Source organism: Anopheles gambiae, chromosome 3 (genome assembly GCF_943734735.2).
Source record: "Anopheles gambiae chromosome 3, idAnoGambNW_F1_1, whole genome shotgun sequence".
In the NCBI taxonomy this organism is placed as follows: Eukaryota; Metazoa; Arthropoda; class Insecta; order Diptera; family Culicidae; genus Anopheles; species Anopheles gambiae.
This window is the reverse complement of record NC_064602.1, coordinates 53,784,080-53,797,321: the sequence shown is the minus strand read 5'-3', so window position 1 is coordinate 53,797,321 and position 13,242 is coordinate 53,784,080. Positions and strand designations below refer to the sequence as shown.

At 46.6% G+C, this 13,242-nt stretch overlaps 1 protein-coding gene across 1 annotated transcript; it reads right to left on the bottom strand.

Moving 5' to 3' along the window:
- Nucleotides 1-2,888: 2,888 nt before the first annotated feature.
- On the bottom strand, nt 2,889-4,674 carry LOC133393117 (uncharacterized). The gene is made up of 3 exons (XM_061656577.1): nt 3,943-4,674; nt 3,004-3,843; nt 2,889-2,957 (listed from the first exon to the last, which is right to left on the bottom strand). Exons 1-3 carry the CDS (start codon nt 4,672-4,674, stop codon nt 2,889-2,891), a joined length of 1,641 nt encoding a protein of 546 aa, XP_061512561.1.
- Between the last annotated feature and the right edge of the window lie 8,568 nt (nt 4,675-13,242).

Sequence of the window (13,242 nt, the reverse complement as noted above, 5' to 3'; positions counted from 1 at the left end):
CAGGCTTCACTACACCTCCATCACTGCCAACTTATGCACTGGTCTTTTAGACTCCGACTATTGTTAGTCCGATTCCGACTCCGGCAAAATGGAACCACTAAATCCGCCCGGAGACGGAGTCGTTCGGAGTCGTCCGGAGTCGACCGGAGTCGTCCGGAGTCGTCCGGAGTCGACCGGAGTCGTCCGGAGTCGACGACTCCGAACGACTCCGAACGACTCCGAACGACTCCGAACGACTCCGACTCCGGACGACTCCGGACGACTCCGAACGACTCCGAACGACTCCGAACGACTCCGGACGACTCCGACTCCGGGCGACTCCGGACGACTCCGACTCCGGGCGACTCCGGACGACTCCGACGACTCCGAACGACTCCGAACGACTCCGAACGACTCCAAATGACTCCGGACGACTCCGACTCCGGGCGACTCCGGACGACTCCGAACGACTCCGAACGACTCCGGATGACTCCGGATGACTCCGACTCCGGGCGACTCCGGGCGACTCCGGGCGACTCCGGGCGACTCCGGGCGACTCCGGGCGACTCCGGACGATTCCGAACGACTCAGGATATTGAAGCGCGGACCTACCTTCCGGAGTCGATTCCGAATTTATCGGAATCGGATCGGAGTCGACTCCGGATTTTTGCCAACTTTACCCATCACTAGTCTGCACAGTAGCTCTACGAATCCTTCCGTCTTTTCCTTTGAAGACCTCCTGGATACGTCCTCTTATCCAAGTTCTGCGCTGACCATTAGCAACATAAACCAAGTCGCCCTCGGGCACAGGTTTACTTTCGTTGAACCATTTTGTTCTCCTATTCAGGGTAGGAAAATATTCCTGTTGCCAACGCTTCCAAAACTCGTCCGTCAGAAACTGTTGTCGGCGATAGCTGTTTCTTAAGGCGTCTCCTAACTCTGTAGGTGTCTTCGCTTGATCTTGGCTTTCAGAAGAGCTTTCTAAGAGGAAGTGATTTGGCGTGAGAGCTCGACTGGTAAAAGTGCTTTGAGGTACATACGTTAGCGATCGTGAGTTGATCAAATTCTCTGCTTCTGCTAGTTCAGTAATGCAAGTTCCACTTCTCAGTTTACGATCGTAATGAAGGTTAGTTATAGCTTCTAAAACATTTCTAACTAATCTCTCCCATACACCAGCCAAGTAGGTTTTGGCTGTAGGTGTTTGAGCAATTTTCCATAGTTTTTCTAGACTGTCGTTGAACCACTTTCTATCGCTACTGTGTTCCGCATTTTTATACAATTCAATGAAATACAAAATGTCATCTATGACTTCAAACTTCCACTTCATGTCGGTAGCAAGTCTCATTCCTTCGCGATCAGTGGTTTGTTGCAATATTTCTTTAGTTCTGGCCTGATCCGTTGGGTCGGGTATGAAATCGGTTTGAGCTGCTGTCTCATCAAGAATAATCCGTTTTCGTTTCAATTCATTAAGTTTTTGGTCACTTATTAAGCTGCAGTTTTGTTCAGCAACGCTATAGTGATGCGCGAGAAAATGTCTTGTTTCAAGCTGGTTGTCACAAGGACCATACACCGACCATCTTAACACGCTTCGCACCGCTATGGGTTCTCCAGGCTCACCTATTCGACTCTCGATAGGGGCTATTAGGTTGATGTTCTGTATACCAATGAGCACCTTAGGTTCAGCAGGGCCATAATTCAGTACCGGAATATCTCGGAGATGCTAATACTTGCTTATCGAGCAAGGATCTAGACCCTGCACGGGCAGCTTTAAACTTTGTGCTGTTCGCGCTCCTACAAGCTGAAATTTGGTGTCAACGCCTTGTGCAGATATTTTCAGATTTATGCGCTGAGATGTCGGTTCGGTTCGAGTTACATCTGAGCATGGACTAATTGGAGCGGTTCTGTAATTCCTTCAGCTCCAAGTTTTTGTGCTACAGAGGACTCGACTAACGTCAGTGACGAACCTTCATCAATGAATGCCAATGTTTCTAGTTGCTTATCGCCGTTGTACTAGGTTACGGGTACAACTTTGAATAGTGTCGACTTGGCGGGTTTGTTCTTTTCGTGAAACTGTATTACGGCTTGTGGCACATCAACCTGATGAAGTAAAGTGTGGTGATCATCTTTGTTGCAACCATTAACATAACATCGGTACCGCGACTTGCATTGCTCTATCAAGTGATTGCTTAAACATTTACGACAAAGTTTTAAACGTTCGATGGTTTGAAGGCGTTGTATTGGTGACGATTCAGTGAATTCGTGGCATCCGCGCACGACGTGTTCGGTACTAGAACAAACAAAACATTTTCTAGGTGCCAGTTTAGTAGTGGTAAAACCTTGCGACAAATCATGAACGTTTACATGTTCCTTCACATATCGACCAACTTTTGCTTCGACTTGACCATGCTCTTTTGAGGTCGATAAAGTTGCTACTCTGCTTGCTTTTATACTACTTTTTTTCATATACATTTTCATATACATATCATCCAAACTCCTACTTTAAGGCTCCTCATATTTTTCACTAAAATCTGACCACTCCATTTTGTAAGCAGCTGGCAACTTTTCAACGAGTTCATCAAGCAATGTCGGATTGTTTAAGTGCGATATCATATTAGCGGCTACGATATGGTCACATAGTTCCTGCACAACTAAGCCAAATCGTATTAACGAATCAAGCCGATCTGCTCTTGGTACTTCTGCTCTACGCACCTTAGTCAAAAGGCTCTTCAATAACAGTTGCGGTTTGCCGTACAATTCACGCATTGTTTCGATTGCTGCTGCCGTTGCGTTAGGAAATCGTAGCTTCGGGCGAATTAACTCACGCGCTGGACCTCTTAAACATTCCTCTAGTTTTATAGCATTCTCAACTGCCGTAAATCCACAGGCTATGGTGGAATCTTCGTATGCTCTTATAAATACGGGCCATTCTTCTGGATCACCTGAAAATGTTGGAAGCTTTTTCGGCCAAACATGCCTTGCTGCATTTTGTGCAGCGTTAGAAACAATAGAACAAACGGTACTCACCTGTTGCGGGGCAATACCTTCCAAGTAAGACGGTTGCATCTGTTCGGGACGCATGACGGGGTATGCCGGATCCGCAACTCTAAAATGTGGTTGCTGTTGTACCTGGCTGGAATAGGCACCATACATTTGCTGCTCCGGACCGGGGACTTTTGCACGTAATTGTACCTGGGCGGGGTACGCACTGGACTCCTTGCTATACGTGTCGCACGACTGCGCGTTGCATCGTACCTGGACGGGGTACGGGCTACATTTATGCTCCTCCAACATAGGAACATTCTCCTGGGTGTGTACCTGGGCAGGGTACACACCACGTCGCTTCTGCTGATAATCGGGAATCTGCATGGGGCCTTGCACCTGGACGGGGTACACGCCACACCGCTGCTGCTGCGTATCGGGAACCTGCACGGGGCCTAGCACCTGGACGGGGTACACACCACTCCGCTGCTGCTGCGAATCGGGAACCTGCACGGGGCCTTGCACCTGGACGGGGTACACGCAACACCGCTGCTGCCGCGTATCGGGAACCTGCACGGGGCCTAGCACCTGGACGGGGTACACACCACTCCGCTGCTGCTGCGAATCGGGAACCTGCACGGGGCCTTGCACCTGGACGAGGTACACACCACTCCGCTGCTGCTGCGTATCGGGAACCTGCACGGGGCCTAGCACCTGGACGGGGTACACACCACTCCGCTGCTGCTGCGAATCGGGAACCTGCACGGGGCCTTGCACCTGGACGAGGTACACACCACTCCGCTGCTGCTGCGTATCGGGAACCTGCACGGGGCCTTGCACCTGGACGGGGTACACGCCACACCGCTGCTGCCGCGTATCGGGAACCTGCACCTGGGCCTAGCACCTGGACGGGGTACACACCACACTGCTGCTGCTGGTAATCGGGAACCTGCATGGGGCCTTGCACCTGGACGAGGTACACACCACTCCGCTGCTGCTGCGTATCGGGAACCTGCACGGGCCTTGCACCTGGACGGGGTACACACCACTCCGCTGCTGCTGCGTATCGGGAACCTGCACGGGGCCTTGCACCTGGACGGGGTACACGCCACACCGCTGCTGCTGCGAATCGGGAACCTGCACAGGGCCTTGCACCTGGACGGGGTACACACCACTCCGCTGCTGCTGCGTATCGGGAACCTGCACGGGGCCTTGCACCTGGACGGGGTACACGCCACACCGCTGCTGCTGCGAATCGGGAACCTGCACAGGGCCTTGCACCTGGACGGGGTACACATCACACCGCTGCTGCTGGGAATCGGGAACCTGCGCGGGGCCTTGCGCCTGGACGGGGAACGCACCACACCGCTGCTGCTGCATATCCATGCCGATAAACTGCTCGCACAGCTGCCGCTCCGAAACGGGAACCTGCTCGAGGCGTGGCTGCTGTTCCATGGCGCGGACCTGCGCATCGCATTGTGGCTGAGCCAGATACTCACTCTGCTGTCCTGACGCTGTGGCCGGGTTGTTGGTAGACACTCGTTGCTCCATATCGGCCGACCGGCTACGCTGCAGCATTCGCTCCTCTTCGCTTTCATCAGATGCTGCGTTCAACTGTTGTTCCGCCCATTGGGAAGTTCGTTCTCCATTGTCTGACAAAAATGAATCGCTGTCGAGAGATTCCTCCAAGCGTAGCAATTCTTCGGTATGCCGCATTTTCATCCTCAGCCGTCTCTCCACCAAATCTAGAAGGCGTCGCTCGAGCTCCTGGTTATTCTGAACTCTTGCAATTTCCCATGACTGCGACCAGGAACTACGCGAGCTCCGAGCACGAACACTTTTTCCACTAGTATGCATCGATGAAAAATGAAGTTCGCACCGCTTACGTGAAACTAAATTTTCACGCTTTAATCGAGAAATGAAATTCTCGCACTCAACACTGATTGGTGAAAAACGAAATTTTCACGCCTTTTTTGAGAAATGTTCGAGTAGAATCACAGAAAAAAAGGTTTTCACACAAGCACGTTTTTGCCCTTATATGAGAGCAGTGGTGCCATCACTCCCGAGCCCGTCAAACATTTTTGGAACGATGGCAATGCTGCAAAATCAGATTTTTTGTGGTTTGTTTTTTTTTACTTCATTCTAGTAAATTCAAAATCTTTTAAATAAGTTAAAAATATAAAAATATATTTTATGTGACGAATAGTTTTCCCATGCAGCAATTAAATTCAAAACATCTGATAATCGGATCCTCAGCACAGTTTGCGATGTTCTTGAATCATCATCAGAAGCATTTGTTATCCAGCCATCTTTCTGGTCCTCCATAAATATGTGTATCTTTTGAGAAATATTTCTTTGGTGTTAGATGTTGTATCATTATCAAATTGATTATTCTATTTCACATAACATGTGTTGATTAATATGTTACGCATGTCTTACAATCTAGGAACAATTTCGGTAATGTTTTCAAGCCAGAGTAACCACTCGTATCAGTATTTGAAATTTCAGGTTTCAGGATTTTTGGGGTTTTCCCGACGGGTTTTTTGGGTAAAGACGGGCATTACGGGAACTATTACGGGACACTTGTCATAAATACTGGATAAAAGTTATAAGTGAATTATTTAACAATATAGTATTCAATCTGTAGGTGTGACAACACATTTGAGAACCATTTTTGGCATGATCTTCCTTTACAAAACGAAGTAAGAGATGACCAAAGTGAGTGTATTTATCAGGTGGGCTTACGGTGTTCTTCCTCACCAATACATCGACACACAATTTGACGGTTTGTTCCATAAAAAAATCTAGTATGCTTTGAAGTTTAAACGAAATCTCGCAGAAATTGTATGTGGTTTTAGGGCCGTGTCTGTGCTTCATCGCATGCGATTTTATCGCACGTGCTGTCAAACGCTTTTTCGTATGGTATTGCGATTATTTGGATGATTTTAATAATATAACGATTATGAAAAATTAAGTTGAGATTGTTCCTACAAAACACCACACATTTAGTTTGACAGATAAAATCGGATGCGGCGTCCGACGAAATAAAAAAAATTGATTCCGTCGTACGACGAAATCGCACGTCCGACGTTATCTGTCAAATCTAATATAAAATTTTAACAGGCCTTCCAATAAAATCGCATCCGATGGAGCACAGACACGGGCCTTACTCAGGCGTAGCACGAAGAAAGAAGCCAAAAAAAAACTTACGTGGCAGCCAGATTAAAAAAAACTTACGTTCTTGGATTAAAACGAAGATTTGAAGATAGATTCCAAAAAAGAACATTTCCTTCGCCAAATCTGATAAATAGGCAACAATTATTGAATCCTTTCTGCCAGCAAGCAAGGAGCAGTGTACCAACCGAACCAAATATGATTTGATACTAAAAGTGAGGAACTTATCAGAGTGCCTGCTTATACATCCTTTGGTTCTGTTCAACAGACCACCGATTGATCTCAAGTATCGAATAAAATTGTGAAAATTTTGGATAGAGTTGGGAGTGAATTTATAGAAAAATCATCAAAGTATCCAGTTTGTTATGGATCTAACTGTCATGTTGGAACCTTACAACAGCAAAATAGGATGGTTCCAACGACCTGTCGACATATGCGTTAGGAATTGGTGAGAGAGGAAAAGAGATGGGAAAAGAGAGAATATTTTTAAGTAAATAGGCTAAAAGGACTCGCAAGATTAGCCACAGCGTTATTTACAAACGAACTGGCGAAATAAAAAGACATATTTTTTGGCAACAGCTAAAGTACAACCAAAAGGCTTTAACGTGTTCGGCATTGAATTATTTTTCCGCTTCGTTTTTTAACAGTCAAACCAGGTTTTCTTCCTATTTTCGTTTTTAGACGTCAAATTGCACTGGATAAGCCCACCTGATCAAGGTGGAATGTATAATGAGGTGTAGTTATAGCGCTTTTGGCGATCCCCCCCCTAGGCTCCGATTTTGACAGATGGTTTTCCACTTGTATATGTATTGATGGATTGTTTACGTTTTGCATGGTCAATATTTGGTGGAGATCAATTTGGGTGAATATTTTAGTTTATTAGAACACAGTCCGTGATTTAAAATGGAAATTTTCCTTCGAGAACTTGAAGCGTTCGCCAAAAGCGGAAAACTGTCAGTTTTCTTCGTCGATTCTTCTTCCACCTAGCTGTCAAAACGGGCTTATAACTTGACCTGATATCTTTACGGTCCTTGCACCTGATATATCAACTCACTTTGGAGGTGACGCTCACGTTACGCTCACGTTACGCTCATATGTAACGCTTGCTCACTATAGAAACTCTGTGTACGAAAAAGTTACTCAGTATAGAACAGTGGGCCTGATCGCCAACGAAAGTCGATAAAATTTATCCGATCGGTTACAGGGTTTTACAAGTCAGAATCGAATGTCAGCAAAACAATTTCAGAAGCTCAAGATGCAGTTTAGCTGTCAAAAGTTGTTGTTTCACCGCACCGATGCTATTTTCAATAGCGCAATTTGATTTTTAAATCGCTCAAGTTGTTTTTTTTAGAGGCCTTTCGCATCGTTTTGCAAATTCAAACACGAATTTTGAGATTATTTGTATACAAAACAATTATTTAGTGCATTTCTAGCGTTATATTTATGAAACATTACGTATTTATTGTAAAAAATGAGTGTTTCTGTGCAAAAAGCTACGAGCACTTGCGTATGTAAACATGTACAATGTTTATGTAGCTTTTTGCACAGAAAATCGCCATTTTTACCATAAATACGTAATATTTCATAAATATAATGCTTAAATGAATAAAAGCATTGCTCTCAATCATATAATCTAAAAATGAGTGTTTGAATTTGCAAAACGATGCGAAAGACCTCTAAAAAAACAACTTGAGCGATTTAAAAATCAAATTGCGCTATTGAAAATAGCATCGGTGCGGTGAAACAATAACGTTTGACAGCTAAAGTGAATCTTGAGCTTCTGAAATTGTTTTGCTGACATTCTATTCTGACTTGTAAAACCCTGTAATATGCTAAAATCCACCAGTGGAATTAAATTTCCACCGATGGAAAATTTCTCAACTGGTGGATAAATCTTTCCGATTCGAGTAGCCATTGGTTTTGCCTATCTGTCAATAACACTTTTGTTTGCATTTAGAGGTGTTGTTTTGCGGAATGAATAAAATAGTAAATTTTGCTTATTTACGGACCATCTAGTGAAGAATCCACACCAGAAGTGGCCTTAGACAGTACTGACTGTTGGCCTGTTTAAACGATCCGGGTAAAGTGTAAAACGGGTTGTTAACTGCACAAGTCTAGATGAACCAAAATCGTATGAACTGGAGGACGAGGTTTGAATCCTTTCTGATGTAGCATATCTGCTATACAGAACTTATTATAATACACACTATCAGCTATAGACACATTGTAACACACTTCGGAAAGCCAAATCACACCATTGCGACACGTTCATTATTTATAACACATCAGCAAATCAATCCACACCATAGCAACACACCCAGACCATACTGTTCATAGAAAAAACAATTGAGACACATTGGGCCTGATCGGGAACGAAAGTCGATAACGGAGTGGATAATTTAGTCGATCGGTTAGCAAAATTCCAATGTTATCCGATTGCGTTTTCTCAATCAGAATCTTCGCTAACCGATCGGTTTGGCAGTGGAGTGGAATGGTGTTTGCCGCCATAGCAACGTGGTTAAAAAGTCGAGCAGTGGGATATGCAGTTGAAAACTTCATAAAAAAACCATTTCAGTCGGTTAGCCATATCTACTGCTCCACCCCAGTTGATATAACAGTGGTGTTGACAAGCATCAACGGTCCGTTAATCGTGATGCTAGTTTGAGCAGATTAACATAGAGGGCGCTGTCTTCGTAGAGAGGATGGCATCGATGCCATGATCGTAGGGCGAAATATTTCGCCGTGACTCAGCCATATTTGCGACAGTTAAAACGAAGATTAACCGAAGAACACCGAAGGGAAAGGGCATCGACCGTAGCGCCGAGCGAGAACCAGCGAAAGGGTATTTAAAGGAACGACGGCTGAAGAAACGCCCTTTTCTCGCGTATTAAAGTCCCGGAAGAGAGAGTATTTTTTTAACCCTTCGTGTAAATAAAGTGTTAAAAGAACTTTTTTGCGTTTAATATTCGTGGACTTTCCAGTTGAGAAAATTCTGTTGCTCGAGGCAACATTTTAAAAAAATACTCGAGTGCAAGTGCCATTTCAGTGCTTCGTTAGCGTGCCAGAAAGTTCTTGAGGCAAGTCAGAACATTAAGAACCGTGCAAGTGAAGTTTTGTGAAATGGCGCCCAACGATATTATATGCGTAATCTGCGCCGCGCCAGGCGAAGAAGATTGCGTGCTTTGTGACGAGTGTCGTGAAGCCTATCATCCCAAGTGTGTTGGTGCGGACGATTCGGTTAGAAGTCGCGAGTCGTTCTGTTCGAAATGCGCCGCAAGATCCAGCCAGAAGGAGACAGGCTTGCCAACCACGTCATTCCCCAGCGGTGATAACCCGGGGAGCTCCACGCCCACGCATCAGAGGGATATGATGCAGGAAATCCGCCTGCTTTTCGACCAAATGAAGGCACGTATGGAGAAAAGCAGTGAGTCTCCTCAGACCCCGCAGGTCAGAACGCGTTGCTACGCTTGCGAGAAGACGGACGCAGGAAACAAGATACTGTGCATTCCTTGTGGTAGATGGTGCCACATCTCCTGTCTCTCCGAGGACGAGGCGGCATCGACCGTATCCTGGAAATGCGCCCTTTGCACCGTCGCTAGGATGAGGGCATCCACCAACGTTATGGATCGACTAGTGGATCGGTTGGAAAGACTGGAGCAGAAAATGGTGGTTTCCGCCATGGACCCGCGCCCCTCTTATGGCGTTCCACCACCAAGTTCAACCGTCTTTGGACGTTCCGCTGAGACCAGCCAAGAGCTGTCCCAAAGCCAAGCCTCGGCGAGGCATACGGGTGCATCCAAGTTGCCACCCTTTTCTGGCAATCCGGAGGAATGGGACATGTTCATCTCAGCGTATGAGGAAACCACCCGGCGTTAAAGGGTCAGGCGCTGAAGGCTGTGCAACTTGTCACTTGTCACTCAAAGCGGCTGGTTGTGCTCTCTCACTCTCCTATTTCCAAGTTGATTTTTTACCGCGATTTTCTTGTTGATTAAGGCTTGAATTGTTTTAGTTCGGTTAATTTACACTCGCGCGTTCACGTATCACAAATTTGTGCGGCACCTGTGAATTGTACGGTTCAACATATAAACATTGCAATCCGCCTGCGGTTGTTGTGATCACTCACTGTTCAGTCGAACTTTGGTCTATTTTGCGATGGCGTCTGTGATCTGTAAGAAATGTGAAGGTGCTATTAGCAACGATCCAATTCCGTGCTTCGGTCTTTGTGAACACTATTACCACGATAAGTGCATTGGACTTTCAACCCCGCTCCTGCGTGATTTTAAAAAGTCACAAAATTTATTCTGGGCTTGCGCGGATTGTGCTCAGCGTTTGCGGGCCGTTGACACTTTACGCTTCTCGCACGGCCTTTCTCGTGACGCTGCCTACCTGTTGGAATCGTTGCAGTCCGATTTCCGCGATTCCTCACGTTCTGTGCAGGCGGCATCAGCTGGCTTGCGACTTGAACTTTCCTCTTCACTGGATTGTTTTAGAAACGAGATAGCTTTGATGAAACAGGAATCAGCATCGTCAATTCGTTCCGTGAAAGATTTCATCGACTCAATTACTGCTTCTCACTCAATGGAACGCAACTACTCACAGGCTCCACTACTCACAACGCTTGATGAAGTTAAGCATGGCATCAAGGAGCTTGATCTCATGCACCGTGAGCTTCTCACTTCCTTCAACTCACTAATGAACAAGCTCAACTCTCATCTTGCCACGCATACCACTACATCGAGTGCTCACCATTCTGCGATTCCTGCTACGCACTCAACGACCACGATTCCAGTTGCGGCCTCTAAGCTCACTCATCAAGCTGTTGGTGAGAATCCTTCTAAACGTCGATTGTTGGATCGCTCTCCCGACCCATCGCCTACCAATACCGTTACACGCGCTATGCTTTCATCGGGCACAGGGTTGTCCTGCAATAATATTACGACCGTTCCTGAACGCCCACCCCGTACTTGGGTCTTTATCTCCCGTATTGCTCCTGATACTCCGACTGAAGCGATCCGCGAAATGGCCTGTTCTAACATAGGGACAGACGACACCTTGGTATATAGCCTTGTACGACGCGACCGGGATCTTTCTACGCTCTCCTACGTATCTTTTAAAATTGGTGTACCGGATTCGCACCGGGCTATTGCTTTGGCTGCTTCAACCTGGCCTCGCGGGATCTCTTTTAAGGAGTTCATCGACCTAAATCCCCGCTTTGTCAATGTTTGGCGACCCACTACTGCAGCATCCCTTGCACCTTCTGCGCCTATTAATCGTGAATCGGATCATCCTTCCTCGCCACCTTCTATCAACCACACGACACAACTGCGAAACGCTGATTTCACTATTTCGCCAGATCATGGCCCTATGAGCTTACCTTATACGCAGTACTTTCAGCAAGCGTAAACCGGCTGATCCGGCTGAAGATTCTCATGAACTACCGACTTTACCCGAATTGATGGAAGCTAACCCTGCATCTAATACACATAATCCGTCCGACTCTCTTTCGCCGTTAATAACTTGCAGCGAGAGCACTCCCGGCGCATCTCGCTCTCTCATCCCTTCGATCGATCAACTAAACATCTACTATCAAAAAGTATGAGGATTGCGCACAAAACTAGACGAGTTACGCCTCTCTGTCTATCTGAGCTTGATATGGATGTGTTTGCATCGTGCGTTAATCACTTCATTCCTACTGGTGTATCTCGTGAAAATGTTTCTCTGCTTGATGGAATGTCGGTAAACGGTTTGCCGCAATTATCTGGCATAAAAAATATACGCGGAAGTCAATTGGACCTTCTATTTGCCAATGCTGCCAATGCTATGCCTTCTTGGAGCGCTGCTCCCCCGTCATAGCTTCACCTGTTCCACTCGTCGCGCTAGACAATCATCATCCTGCTCTTGAGACAAGTGTGCTCCTTACGCACTCTCGCCCTGCATCCTTTCAACGAATACCTACGGCTCGTATGTTCAATTTTAGGAAACTGGACTACCAAAAGCTTCATCATATTTTAGCCGGTACCGATTGGTGCTTTACTGATGATGACATAAATCAAGCTGTAGCAGCGTTTACTAATGTAATCACTTCCGCCTTCCCTTCCTGCTGTCCTCTCCTATCCTGTCTACCGATCCCGTCTTCGCTCCTTTTCCGTACCATAAACTCCTTCCTACTCCTTCGTGAATAATTGTATACTATAGTCAGTAAGCACTATTGCTGTAACCCAACGTGGCCGAGCAATTAATAAAATAAAAATAAATAAATAAATAAACTACGCCTTCGTAAGGCCGAAAACCTGGAGGAAGTTCTAGACACCTTACGCAGCAATTACGGACGACCGGAACTGATCGTCAATACTCTGCTGGACCAAATAAAAAATGCACCGGTGTTGCGGATGGAAAAGTTGGACACCCTTGTGAGCTATGCCCTGATGGTAGAGGAGATCAGTGCGGCAGTGCGGACCGGAGGCTTAGAAACCCGATACGATGGTCCATTGCTAGAGGAACTTGTCGGACGGCTCCCCCCCATTATCGCATTCTTATGGGGAATGCAGCGTTTGGGTAAACCTCTAGCCAGCTTATCCGATTTCGGAACCTGGATGAAAAGTGCTAAAGAAGCTGCGCTTATAGCTTCCCCATCAGCGGCGAAAACAGACGATAGACGGAGGGCGAGGAACATCAACGTGCACATCCCGACTGCAGTCAGCGCAGTCCGCTCAACACGAACCAGAGAAATGTGCATGTGATCATCGATGCAATCAACTAGAGTATTGCGAGGCCTTCCTGCAGCTGACTCCCAACGACCGATGGAAGCTTGTGGGGGGGTGGGACATCTGTGCAGCATATGCTTGAGGCGCCACCGGACTACCTGCCGAATCACGAGGCCCTGCAACAAGAACGGCTGCACGAAGAGACATCATCCTCTGCTACACTCACCACCCTCACCGGAAGGGCAAAACGGTACCAGGTATGAGTCTAATCTTTCCCATTCTACAGGAAGTGCTGACGAAGTGTTGTTGCGCTATATTCCTGTTGTACTACACGGGCCGAAACGAACGTTGAATACGGTAGCTCTACTCGATGAAGGGTCGTCCGTCACCTTGATGGAACACCGCT

Coding starts and splice junctions, on each gene's coding strand:
- LOC133393117 (XM_061656577.1), bottom strand. CDS start 4,674: ATGCGGCATACCGAAGAATTGCTACGCTTGGAGGAATCTCTCGACAGC. Junction 3,844..3,942: donor TACGCAGCAGCAGCGGAGTG/GTGTGTACCTCG, acceptor GCCCAGGTGCAG/GTTCCCGATACGCGGCAGCA. Junction 2,958..3,003: donor AAGGTATTGCCCCGCAACAG/GTGAGTACCGTT, acceptor CACAAAATGCAG/CAAGGCATGTTTGGCCGAAA.